Source organism: Melanotaenia boesemani, chromosome 23 (genome assembly GCF_017639745.1).
Source record: "Melanotaenia boesemani isolate fMelBoe1 chromosome 23, fMelBoe1.pri, whole genome shotgun sequence".
In the NCBI taxonomy this organism is placed as follows: Eukaryota; Metazoa; Chordata; class Actinopteri; order Atheriniformes; family Melanotaeniidae; genus Melanotaenia; species Melanotaenia boesemani.
This window is the reverse complement of record NC_055704.1, coordinates 14,856,336-14,868,763: the sequence shown is the minus strand read 5'-3', so window position 1 is coordinate 14,868,763 and position 12,428 is coordinate 14,856,336. Positions and strand designations below refer to the sequence as shown.

Here is a 12,428-nt window from a genome sequence, read left to right as displayed (position 1 = left end):
TATTGCAGTGGCACCAAAAATCACATTAACCAATTTGGTTTGACCTTTTGGCTTATTTTAAATTCGTATGTTCCTTCTTAGTATTATGATGTGGGAGATTTTCTGTTAGTTTTGAGTGGAGAGCTGTAGCTACGTCGACATACTACAGAGTAGGCTAAAATATCGTTGATTCAAAGTCAAGGTTTCTGCCCGTACAATGGCCATAAATAAATAAATGAGTAAATAAATAAATACAGAATATTTTTTTCGGGTGTCATATCGTCCTCTAGCCACAGGGAGGGGATGCTGGCTCATTTTCCCCAGTCAGAAGCTCCAGCATAGGTTTTAATTCAGAGCGTCTCGAGCACCGAGAAGACACCACCTGGGCACGTGCTGACGTTATAAGTCTGGACAAACATTTCATCGTGGACATTTGCGTTCTTGAGATTAATGAGTTAACAAAACTGTTGACAAAACTGAGAAACGAGGAGAATAACAGCGAGTTCCACATAAGGTATGTTTGTTTTGCGTTTATTATTTAATTATTAAAATCATTTTATGATTATTTTAGTTTAGTATGTTTTGTTTTCTTGGTGATTAGGTGGACACATGTGGGTTCGACTCTCGAAAAACATTAAAATGTCCATGTAGTGTGGTCGCATTGGTCAATGTTGTTTTCTAAATCCTTTTAAAACTTACTTGGTTGTTTATTTAGCAAATTCGATGAAAAAATGTGTCTTTTTCCCGTTCCTAAAAAAATAGTAATAATAAGTTGAGTTTGTACACCTGCTGCCCTGAAGGTAAATGCAGAATTTAAACTCCTATTGGAAAATTACTGCACGGGCGAGTATCTTTTAGCTGGCAACAAGTAATTTAACCCCAAGTGATGCAATGAGTAGATTCTCATTTCTTTAACAACCATGATTAAAGACATATAGAACATATGCCCTTGTTGTGGAAAAGACGTTAGTCTGTTTAAGAATGGTCAAATTATTGGCATGAATCAAGCAGAGAAAAAAAATCTTATGAGATGCAGAAACTACTAACATTAAGACTGTCCAACGCATTATTAAAAACTGGATGGATAGTGGGGACCTCTCCTCTTCCGGGAACAAATGTGGTTGGAAACAAATCCTGAAAGATTGTGATCAGTGATCTCTTTAACATTTGGTAAAATCAAATTGAAGAAAAACAACAGTAGAACTCAGGGTTTTGTGTAATAGTGAAAATACGAACATTTCCACATGCACAATGTGACGAGAACTCAAAGGATCGGGACTAAACAGCTGCGTAGCCATAAGAAAACCACTAATCAGTGAGGCTAACCAGAGAACAAGGCTTCATTTTGCTAGAGAGCATAAAGACTGGACCCTGGAGCAATGGAAGAAGGTCATGTGGTCTAATGAGTCCAGATTTACCCTGTTCCAGAGGGATGGGAGCATCAGGGTAAGATGAGAGGCAGATGGTGTGATGCAGCCATCATGCCTAGTGCCTACAGTCTGGGGTTGCAGCAGTTGGTCAGGTCTAGCTTCAGCAACACTATGTGTCCAAAGAATGAGGTCAGTGGGTGGAAGTGGGAGAGTGGGGGGCTGGGGAGGAGTGGTAGATGGTACCCTGGTTCCCAGGGTGTGCGGTTGGAGAATTGGGGTGGGTGCTGGTCCGTGCCGGATGGTTGTCTTGGGGGGCTGGTCCTCCTGGGCATGGTGCAGGCCCTCTTCTTGGGGGGGAGGCTCTTGGGGCCCTTCGCTCTGGCCACCTTGAATGGCCGGTGTCTGGCAGGGTCGGTGGCTGCTGATCATGGCCTGTTTGGGCCTGTGCCCTGTGACCGCAGCTGGGGCCTTCCTCTGCTGCCCTTGGGGTGCGTCCGGGGTAGTCTTCATGGTGGGGTGGCTTGGGTTTCATGCTCTGTGATTGCTGCTGATTGCCTGGGTCTCTGGGCTGCCCTAGCCAGCCTCTAGCCTCCGTAGAGGCATGGTTGCATTTGTACCATCACTCTGCTCACTCCTGATTTTTCATATGCTGCATGCTGACACAGTCACTGAGTTGTCCAATGGATTTATACACTAAGATACTTGTGTTTTTGGTTATTTCGTTGGCTTTTGTGTGTGTGTGTGAGTCTTTGGTACTTGATTATTGTTGTGATGTTGTTGTTGCTGTCTTGGTTATTTTTAAACTAAGCTGACTGATGATTGTTAACTTAGTTTAATTGTAAAAGCTGTAAAAAAAATTCTGTTGTGTTTATGTACCAGTGTAGGAGTTGGTTGTCTGGTGTTAGGTTAAATTGAAGGGTCGTTGCCTTTTATCTACTGTATCTTTGTCTCCTAATCCTTTTTTTTTCTACTTTCCTTTTGACTTTTCTTCATTACTCTCCATTTTTCTGTCCCCTCCAGTCAGGTCCAGCAAAATTATATAAATTCCATAATTCAAAATGAATAAGATAAAATATATTTAAATTAAGAAAAAAAAAACTGATCATCAAGAGGAGCTTTATACCATAAAGCTTCCTTTGGAAAATCAAATTTGTTTGGCAGCCAGACCATCATTCTGTTTGCTACAATGCTGGACAGGACAAGTTAAAAATAAATAAATAAATAAATAAAGAACAGCTGAATATACTTAATGAGCAGGTTATTCCATCAATGGGTGTTTTTTTCTTCCCTGATGGCACAAGCATATTTCAAAATAACAATGTCAGGATTCAAAGGCTCAAATTGTAAAAAAGTGGTTCAGGGAGCAGAAGACATAATTTTCGCACATTGATTGACCACCACAGAATTCAGATCTGACTCCAGTGAGAATATTTGGGATGTGCTGAAGAAGGCTTTCTGTAGTGGCTGGACTCTCCCATCATTAATACATGATCTTGTTTAAAAAACAAAATGAATGCAACCTTGGATGAAAATAAATCTTGTGATATTGCAGAAGCTTATCGATGCCATAGCGAATGCTGCTGCAATCAAAACTAAAGGCAGTCCAACAAAATATAAGCATGTAATTTTTTTGGGTGGCAACTTTTTTTTGTGGGGGGTGGGGGCAGGACAAAGAGGTCAGTAGTACCATAATTAAGCCAGGTAGCAAATGTGTCTCCTTCCCAAACCCAAACAGAGAGCTGGTTCCATAAGAAAGGGGCCTGATAGTTGAAGGTTCTGGCTCCCATTCTACATTTACTAACATTAGGAACCACAAGTAAACCTGCAGTCTGAGAACAAAGAGCTCTTTTGGGAAAACATGGATCTATGAGATCTTAAAGATACAGTGGAGCTTGGTCAAGAAAAGCTTATTAGTATATAGAAAATAATTTTAAATTCTATTCTGGATTTTATAGGGAGCCAGTGAAGAGCCAATAAATTGGATAAATATGATCTTTCTTTTTTTTTCCTCACCAGAACTCTCTTGAAATCTTCGAAGCACTAAAATGCCATCTGATGCCTGAAGTGATAACTTAGCTTCCATATTTATGTTAATAAAAAAAATAACAAGGAGTATCTTCTAAAAAATTGTCACTGTATTTCCACTAAACTTCCATTAGCTCATTTTCTGCTTCAAAACTGTTGGTTCAATTAAGAGTCAACAGTAATACATGTGTACAGTTTAAACGTACTACTGACTTTGTTTTATTTTATATAACAATGTTCTTTTGTGGGTTTTTTTAAACTCAATGATGTAAATAAATATTTTCTTTTCTTCTTCTCTCAGACTTTAGCCTCTCCTCTAGTCAGGAAGCCAGATCTGCGGCCCTGCCATCAGCAGCATGAACTATTATTCTTCTCAGCCTTCACGTCGTCACAATCCCGTGGACAGCATCTGCCGCAAACTTCAGACCATTCAGTGGCGTGGTGACCGAGAACCCAATTCACCTTTCCAAATTCCCAAACTTTCTTCCAGCAGTTACGAAAGCCCGCAGTGTGGCCTCAGGCACAACCTGGAAACCATCCTGAAGAAGGGGGCCCTTCATAGAGACAAGGGGGAGAAGGTGAAGGAGAGAGAGAGAGGGATGGGGATGCCAAGCTCGGCAGCTTCCCCAAGGAGTGGCCTGGATCCATCTTTCCCTCTCTCAACCCCCACATGCAGCCCTTCCACCCCAGTGAACGTCACATACACTATTACAAGCACTCTAGGAGAGAGGAAAAGTGCTGATGGGACAGATTTAAGGCAAATTAAGACATGGCAGAGACATTGTTCAACACCAGCAGGACAGTCTAAGGACTCCACCTTTTTCACATTCACACGAGGACCTCACTCAGTACAGTCTGAAAGTGACAGAACAAGCACAAGCCCACCTCTGTCTCATACCTTCACCCCGAGCTACAGCACCATCTCCTACAATCTCAAGTTTTGCTCTGCAGATGCAACAAATTCAAATGAGTGTGAGCTAACTTACCCAGCTCTGGTGGTGAAAAGGCTTTCCATGGGGGATGAAGGTAGGATTCAGGCTTCTTTTTTGAACTGCTGGCTGGCTGGCAAAAAAAAGAAGAAGTTAACTTGTGAGCTGATAAGCCTCATGCAATTTTTTTTGTGTTTGCAAGAAGACTTGAATATTTATAAGTTTAATTATTAAACTTGAAGATTTAATCTTTAGGGTTTTATGTCTTCAGAGCGAAGCATTTATTATCCTTTTTTCTTTCAAATAAGGAGTCCTAGGATTTGCTGCAGAGATATAGCAAAAAATGCTGATAAAGCTGTAGAAAAATAGAGCTGCTTAATGAAACGGGCAAATAAAATGTTACTTGTCTTTCTAAACTTGGATAAATGTTTATACCAGCATTAAAATCTCCACAAAAGAGTGCACGATTGATCAGCTACAACTCTAAAGCCACTGCCAGGTAAAGTGAGTAACACTGCACATGTAAGAATGAAATATTCATTTAAGACAGGGGTGCCCAAGTTCGGTCCTCGAGATCTACCATCCTGCAACTTTTAGATGCAACCCTTCTCCAACACCCTTGAATCAGATGTCATCTGCAGGTCATTCAGCTCTGCAGAGGCCTGGTAACGAGCCAGTCATTTGATTCAGGTGTGTTGGAGAAGGGTTGCATCTAAAAGTTGCAGGATGGTAGATCTCGAGGACCGGACTTGGGCACCCCTGATTTAAGAGAACCTGCACCTTGGCATTCACAGGGATGTTACTTATATCACCACTTACCTAAAAATTATGGAGACCAGTTATAGCTCCCATGTGGCAATAGCACTTTCATTCAGCAGCATCTTCCTGCAACAGAACGGTTGTGGGCCCCATAAAACTATTTTAAAAAAACGCTCACAAGAAGAAGATAAGAAGTCTGAGGTGTTTACCTCGCCTCCACACTTCTCTGTTATCAATCTAATTGGACCTTATGGCATCTGTGGGAAGTAAAACCCACACCATAGAGACCCCACCCCACAGGTCTATTGCAAAAGTTCTATTAAGTCCCAGTATCAAACACTCCAGGACACCCTTTCACTTTCTTTGTCCACTCTGACTTGTAAGAGATCTTTTGGGGGTTATGAAGGAAAAACCATTTAGTTTTAGGCAGTGGTAATGTTATGGCTGATGGGTGTACGTTAATACAGTTAAAAATGTGAAGTCTTTTCAATTTTTTTTTGAGAAAATTGATCTAAGAAAATGAATAGTTTGCTCATGGCTAGATTAATGGAATGTAAAGAAAAAACTTATTAGATTTAGCTGTGAAATGACATTTCCTATGTTAATTCTTCACAGATTATGTGTCTGGTCGTTATTCTGTTAGTTATTACTGCGCCTGAAGAAAAATGTGTCATGTGCCTGCTGTGCTGCACAGTTAAATACAGACTTTGTGTGTGTGTGTGTTGCATTCATGCTCCTTCAGGACCCTCAGTTGCCTCTGAAAACAGGAAGAATATGGCAGAAATCAGTCTCATCTGTGAAGAGAATCTGCTCGATACCATATTTCATGCCTGTGACACACAGCGCAGAGGTACGCCCACTCTTACACTCCCACACGCTTGCATAGTAATTGTCTGCTCCATCAAGTGATGGCTGTCCAGTAAGCTAAATATAAGACTGTTGGTGAATTATTTTAATGTGTTTTCTAAAGGATGTGGAAGTAATTCCTTCTAGTTAACCTTTACTTTCTGTACAAAGTGTGGACCTTATAGGTTAAGATCCAGGTCAGTTTTTACTTGGTCCAGGGGCAGCCCAAAATAAATAATTATTTTTGTCGTGGGGGATTGTTGAAGAATGTGTAAACAGACTGGCTGACATAAAAAAAAACAATAGAGATATAGGATTTAGCTATTATCTTAGCTGAACTTAGTAGTAGTAGCAATTTCTTTTGAACAGAAAAACATAAGAAACCTCACCTTGATTTGGTTTTGCTTAAGCTGTAATGCATTAGTTACCATGGAGATTTATTCTGTCCAGGAATCCTGCTTCTGATCAGGCTAACCACAAGGCATAGTTAATGTCATTTATCATCGCTCAGTCAGGAGTAATTCACATCAGAAATGACTTTTTATACAATTTTAAAATAATTTAATCCATGTTTTTATCCCATCAAATAGTCTGTGCTTTTTGTTGATTATGTAACAATAAAATGAAACGAAGGCTCACAAATTACCATTCAGTTATATGATTTAGCTGTTACTATTATCAACGATTAAAGTCACCATAAAAGCAAATTATATACAAGATTGAACACATGGATGTTAGATACGCAGATGTGCTTAGTCTGTATCGCTGCGGTTGTTGAGATGATTGATTCACTAATCAGTATGCAAGGTTGCTTTCAGTTTGTCAGTGATCAGATTAATATATGAATTCCTCACACACAGCTGACCTGAACAATGGCTGCCCATTCTTAGGAGAATTAATTGATGAGGAAGCTCTGATGCTGAGAAGAACTTTCTGATGTGAAAGTTTAAAGGACAGGTCAGACCTTCTGGTTTTTCCAGACAGCTGCTTGTATGGCTGGTACTGGTATTGTACCTGAGTAGGCTGCTGGGTCCAAAGATCCAGCAAATTATTTTCACATTTCATTTTTATTTATTTAATTTTTTTTCTCCAAGTTCTGGATTTTACTGGTCCAATTTCTTCAGGATTCCCTCTTTTATGGAAATATCAAGATCCACCTCCTGCAGCTGAATTAATTTTTGCAGATGCGTGGTGACAGACATCTGACCACATCTGAACTCTGTACAACACACGGATAAGCTAGATTTAATTGCACTAACCTTTCACTGTAGCAACTAATTCTACCATTAAGTGGGTGTAATTAAATGGGTAATCTTATTGCTAATGTATTTGCGCGATCCCCACTGTTGATGTCAACAAAGCTTTGTCTATTACTTCTAGAATTGCAACCATAACACCCTTAATGCATTTTGTAATGAGCTGCTCAGACAGCACTCAAATGATACGGCTTATGTGCCTTTTAACTTTGGCAGCAATATTAGAGGGAAACCATGTCCTCCTCTGGACAATCCTTCAGCCTCATGGTCCTCTTCATTTAAGTCATGAACGCTCGCGCACCCTGAGGTTCTCTGGTACCAGGCTTTTAGTTGTTCCAAGGGTGAGGACTAAGACATACGGCAATGCCTCTTTCTATTGTTACAGCCCTCGTCTGTGGAACAGTCTGCCAGAGGGCTTCAGGGCTGCAGAGAACATTGATGTTTTTAAAAAGAGGCTTAAGACCTACCTTTTTAGCTTAGCTTTTAACTAAATTTTATTTGATCTTAATTTATTTTACATATTTTCATTTCACGTTATTTTATTTTCATTTTACTCAACTGTATTATTTGTTTATTCATTTACTTATTTAGTCATTCATTCTTAGCTGTTCTTATTGTTTCTTAAGGCTGTTTAATTTTAATTGTAACTCCACGCCGGGGGTTTTGCCTGCTCGGTCTGGGGGCTGCTGTGACATTATACTTGTAATTAATGTGTCCACCATGTTTTTTTTTCTGGTCTGGGTAAAGGCTTCTGTGCTACCAACATTTTTGTTGCTTTTCTAAACTGATCTATATTGTGCAGCTAAAGTGGAGGATAAGGCATGCATGACGTAAATAGGAGGCTGTGTTTAAATATTTTTCAAGATTCAAAGACTTTTATTGTCAATTTTAACATATGTCAGAACATACTGGAGTCTCACCATATAGATAATAAGGTAATAAAAAATGTGTTTAACAAAGACACATGAAGTAAGATGATATTAAAATGAAAATGAAGTTGCAGTGGCAGAGTGTCTGCCTGTAACAAAACATATTTCCACAACATATGAGTGTTTAGAGTGTTAAAGAAAATATGATTTTTCTCTGAAATACTGATGCTTTCCTCTTACAGGGAAGGTTTTTGTGTCTCATATTGTGGATTATCTGCGACACACCACCTGTCGATCCTCAGAAGACAGTGGACTGGAAGAACTTTGCAACATGCTGGACCCTGAACACAAAGATGTCTCCATCGATCTGGACACTTACCATGCTGTCATGAGGGAGTGGATTGATGACTGCCGCAATAACGGGTACTTGAGGGCAGATGCGGGCTTTTGTCATGAAGTGGATGACCTTTTATTTGTGAATAAGAATGAGCTTCTTCGGGTTAGTTATTCAGTAAAGGACAGGGTTACTGCTAGTACGCGACTTTGGGATCTGTGTGCATATTTTGGTGGAAGAACATGTGAAGTCTTATCAGTATAGTAATTTGTAATTTGCCTTTTAATATATTTTATTCACAAGGGTAGTGTTGTCACTTTTATGTCTCTTATTTCTAGAAAGTTGGGACTGAAACAATGTGCTTTCTTTATTTTAGTCTGCATTGATATGAACATGGCACAAGAAGCTGAAGATATTGAGCAACTTTTAGAGGAAAGTGACTCGTACAGCCTGGTCTAGAGATGTTTGGATGTTGGCAAAGTTTTAGTTTGGTTAATTGCATTAAAAGTTTCAGTATTATAGCAAAAATGGGCTACATGCAGACTCTCTGGTTTAATGTTGGGAATCTTTGGGAGTTAGAGCTCTTTTAATGTGTTTAGTTCTCTTTTTTAGTAACTTAAATGCAATTGGACAAATTCATCTTTAATGCTTTGGAGGGGGTCCTTTTCAGGCAGTGACTCCTTGGAATCCATCTTGCCAGGTTGCTGCTGCTTGTTTGTTTTTTGGCATTTTTTTTTGTTTTTTCTTCACTATGTGAAAGGCAGCTTCAGTATTTTGAACCTATGTGATTGACTGAGCAGTTGCAGACCTTTCTACTGTTCTACCGTAAACCCGTTATAGTTCTGCTGTATGATTTGTAACCAGTTATGGGCCCATCTATGCTGTTGAGTCAGATTACCTGCATCTGAGCAGATAGTTTATCAGTGTGCACTTAATGAAACACCAAGTGCTACTTGTTTGCATTTTAATGCAGCATTCGGACATTACTCTGCTTCTGTTGCATGCTTCAGATCATGACTTGTTCCATACCATCTGTTCGTTTGTAATGGTTTGCATGTTGCATGCTCTTTTAAAGGCTTCTCTTTATGGTTGTATTGTTTTATGTTATGTATATCTTCTGCAGAATGTTCTTCATTTCATTGGATGTTAAGAACATGTTTTCTTTGCTGGGGAGAGGATCCTGTGATCAACTACTAATGTTAATTGAACATCCAGATTTTTTTTTTTTTAATGTTAAGCTCACCACTGGCATACGTTTCCCTTTTATTATACAAAACTGTAGATTTAACCTCCTCATTCTGTTTTTTTTGCACTTGATTCGAGAGCTCTTGTGCTCACATATTGTGTTTACACAGCAGCAGCTTCTAAATATACATGGCACACTTATATTTGTTGGCTGTGTGTGTGTGTTTTTGTTTGTTTTATCACTTATTTAGAGCTTACAAAGGAAATGACCACACTTGTCCACAAAACAACGTATGTGCCATTTGTCCAATTTGAGCTGTTGAGAGTATGACTTAGATATATTAAAGAGATGTAATTTAGAAAGTTGTCCTCCAAGTTGGATAGCTCTTTTTAGACTTGGAGCTAACTGTGGTTTCTATGACTTTTATAGACTATTTTAGTTTACTACTAGTAAGCACTCAGTGTGGCAGGCATAAACAAATCATTCTCAACATGATTTCAGAAGTTTTAGAAGCAGCCTTATATTGGACAGCAGGCTAATCATAAACTAATAATGAAAAACAACTTAATTCGTGAAATCAAAATTTTGCTGTTTTTTTCTGCTTCAGAGAAGAACCAGCAGATGACATCAACAAGGATGACTCAGCAAAACTCAGAGACAGCGTGTCGGGTGTGTGATCATATAATCATTCCTATCCATCCTACGTGTGTCCAAAATTGACTACACATGTAGCACCGATGTATTTTCTGTTGTGAATCTTTGTTTTCCTCAGCCAGGAGGTCCACACTGCTAAATATGACCTCAGGAAGCTTGGAGGCCTTTGGAGGAGAGGCATCCAAAGCAGAATTGTGAGGAATAATTTGTTCATGCCTGTAAAAATGCACTATTTTAGCACCTTTTATTTGTTTCTGTGACATCCAACACATGTACTTATAAGAATAAATTAATAAAATTTATTTAAATGAATTAAATTAAGAATAAATCATGTATTTGTGTATTCCTTCACAGTGAAACATCAGAGCTTGTATACTGTGTGGCTGACCTTCAGATGAGTAATCATAAGCTTCAGGAGGAGGTAAGAAAGCTGAAGCAGGTGGTGGAGTGCATGGAAGAGGGCAACCAGAAGCTTGCAGAAGAAAATGAGGAGCTACGCAACCAAGCCAGGGTGTAAGATGCTTTTTATTAAAGATAGTGACACCTGTAGTAACACCTTGTGGTTTGTTGACCTCGTCTGTCCTATGCTACAGAAACCAACAGCTTGCACAGAAGGAGAAGATGCTGAAGGAGGAGGTGGAAGAGATGAAGGCCACTCTGAGCTGTACAGAAGAAGGCAGAGCACGTGCCTCAGCACACAGCAAAAATGTGGTCAGTACAATTGGACTGACTAAACATTTTATTGCATTGCATTATATTGACTCAAATCTGTGTCACATACTGTTAAATTGTAGTTTTGGAAACCTTTAGAAAATGGAGCAAGTTTGGATTAAAACTGGTGTTTGAGACAGCTCAACTCCCTTGCCATGTACAGTCTAAGCTGCAGGTGAACTTTAGCTTATAACCAACATGAAAACATTTTCTAAATGATTTTAAAGTAGTACATTTTTGGAATATTTTTAATTCCTGAGCACTTGCCAGTGCATTTCTGTTGATGATTATCATTCCTATTTATTTATTTTATTTTCAGGAAAAAGAAAACCAGAGTCTCATTGCCAAGATTGCATCTCTTCAGGAGGAGGTATTGTACCAACTTAAATCAATAAGCTCACTTTACAAATATCACTGTTCTCCAAAAATACAAAGATTTTGAGCTGTGAATATGGTCACAAGGCTCTATCTGCTTCATCTCACCTCCGATGGCTCCTCAGAACTTCAAGATCACCATGGAGACAGATGATCTTCAGAGGAAGATAAAAGAGCTATTTGACATTAATGCTGGCCTTCAGGTATTTGTCCAAAATTATTAATTGTGCTTTGCTTCACTTTATGTCTCTGTTCTACTTTTTTTTTAATCTAGCTGCCTCAGACCTTTAATCATACATTTGCTTTAAAAACCAGAAAACATCTCTTCACTAAAAATGTTTTTCAGCCTATTCAAAGATACTCCTGACTGTGTGAATGTAGTATTGTGTATTTTTATTATCCAACTTCTATTTCTCTGTCTACAGGTGCAAATTCACTCTTTTGATGCCATCATAAGCGAAAAGGATTCTGTGATATTAGAGGTCAGTGCCCTGCAAGTTTTAATTACCCAATTCAGTTCCCTGTGAAGCTGTTTGTGATGGTCTTGATGATTCTTTACACAAATAGATGAATGAATTCAGTGTTTGCATTCTTAGCAACTCAGTTTCAACAAAAAAAAAAGCACAAGCTAATTTTTCTGAAAAACTTAAACTTGTGTTGCTTACTTCCTACAGAAGGGCAAACAGATAGATGAGCTGAAGGCAGCAGTGGATGAATACTCAGCCATCACAGAGGTCAGTGACTTGAACTCCTCCACATCATATCTGCTTTTTCATATCAAAAACACTTGCTGCTTTTGCGTTGAGGTTTGTTTACTGGCTTTGCATGCTCTGGTCTTTGCTTGCTTTTGCCTCAAGCCAAAGAAGGCATTTTACACGTTACATACACCTTTGGCTATCACTACTGTTTTAAAGTGTATGCAGAAAATAGTTTAGCGCCACTCTTATAAAGAGTGATTGCTAACCCCTCTGTTTAAACCCTGTGAAAGCAATTTGTTATTTTACATAAGAATATATTTGTTTGTAGGATGTTAGTTCTACTGCATCAACAAGTGAGTTTGGAGTCTGGTTGTGAGAAATAAATCACCTGCTGTCTTTTGAGCACAGACTTCATAGCCAGGGTTGTGAAGTGGGGA

General features: G+C 39.0%; 1 protein-coding gene across 2 annotated transcripts in view; it reads left to right on the top strand.

The window, feature by feature from the left end:
• Window positions 1–303: 303 nt before the first annotated feature.
• The window catches only part of LOC121635065 (lymphoid-restricted membrane protein), a 33,384-nt gene continuing 21,259 nt past the window's right edge, over window positions 304–12,428 (top strand). For both annotated transcript variants that reach the window (XM_041978125.1, XM_041978126.1), the window contains exons 1-12: window positions 304–493; window positions 3,676–4,400; window positions 5,805–5,912; window positions 8,276–8,456; window positions 10,161–10,222; window positions 10,326–10,401; window positions 10,562–10,720; window positions 10,801–10,918; window positions 11,238–11,288; window positions 11,419–11,496; window positions 11,719–11,775; window positions 11,968–12,027. In XM_041978125.1, the coding sequence (XP_041834059.1) occupies window positions 3,731–4,400; window positions 5,805–5,912; window positions 8,276–8,456; window positions 10,161–10,222; window positions 10,326–10,401; window positions 10,562–10,720; window positions 10,801–10,918; window positions 11,238–11,288; window positions 11,419–11,496; window positions 11,719–11,775; window positions 11,968–12,027 (1,620 nt within the window). In that variant the 5' untranslated portion in view covers window positions 304–493; window positions 3,676–3,730. The remainder of the gene's footprint in view (window positions 494–3,675; window positions 4,401–5,804; window positions 5,913–8,275; window positions 8,457–10,160; window positions 10,223–10,325; window positions 10,402–10,561; window positions 10,721–10,800; window positions 10,919–11,237; window positions 11,289–11,418; window positions 11,497–11,718; window positions 11,776–11,967; window positions 12,028–12,428) is intronic.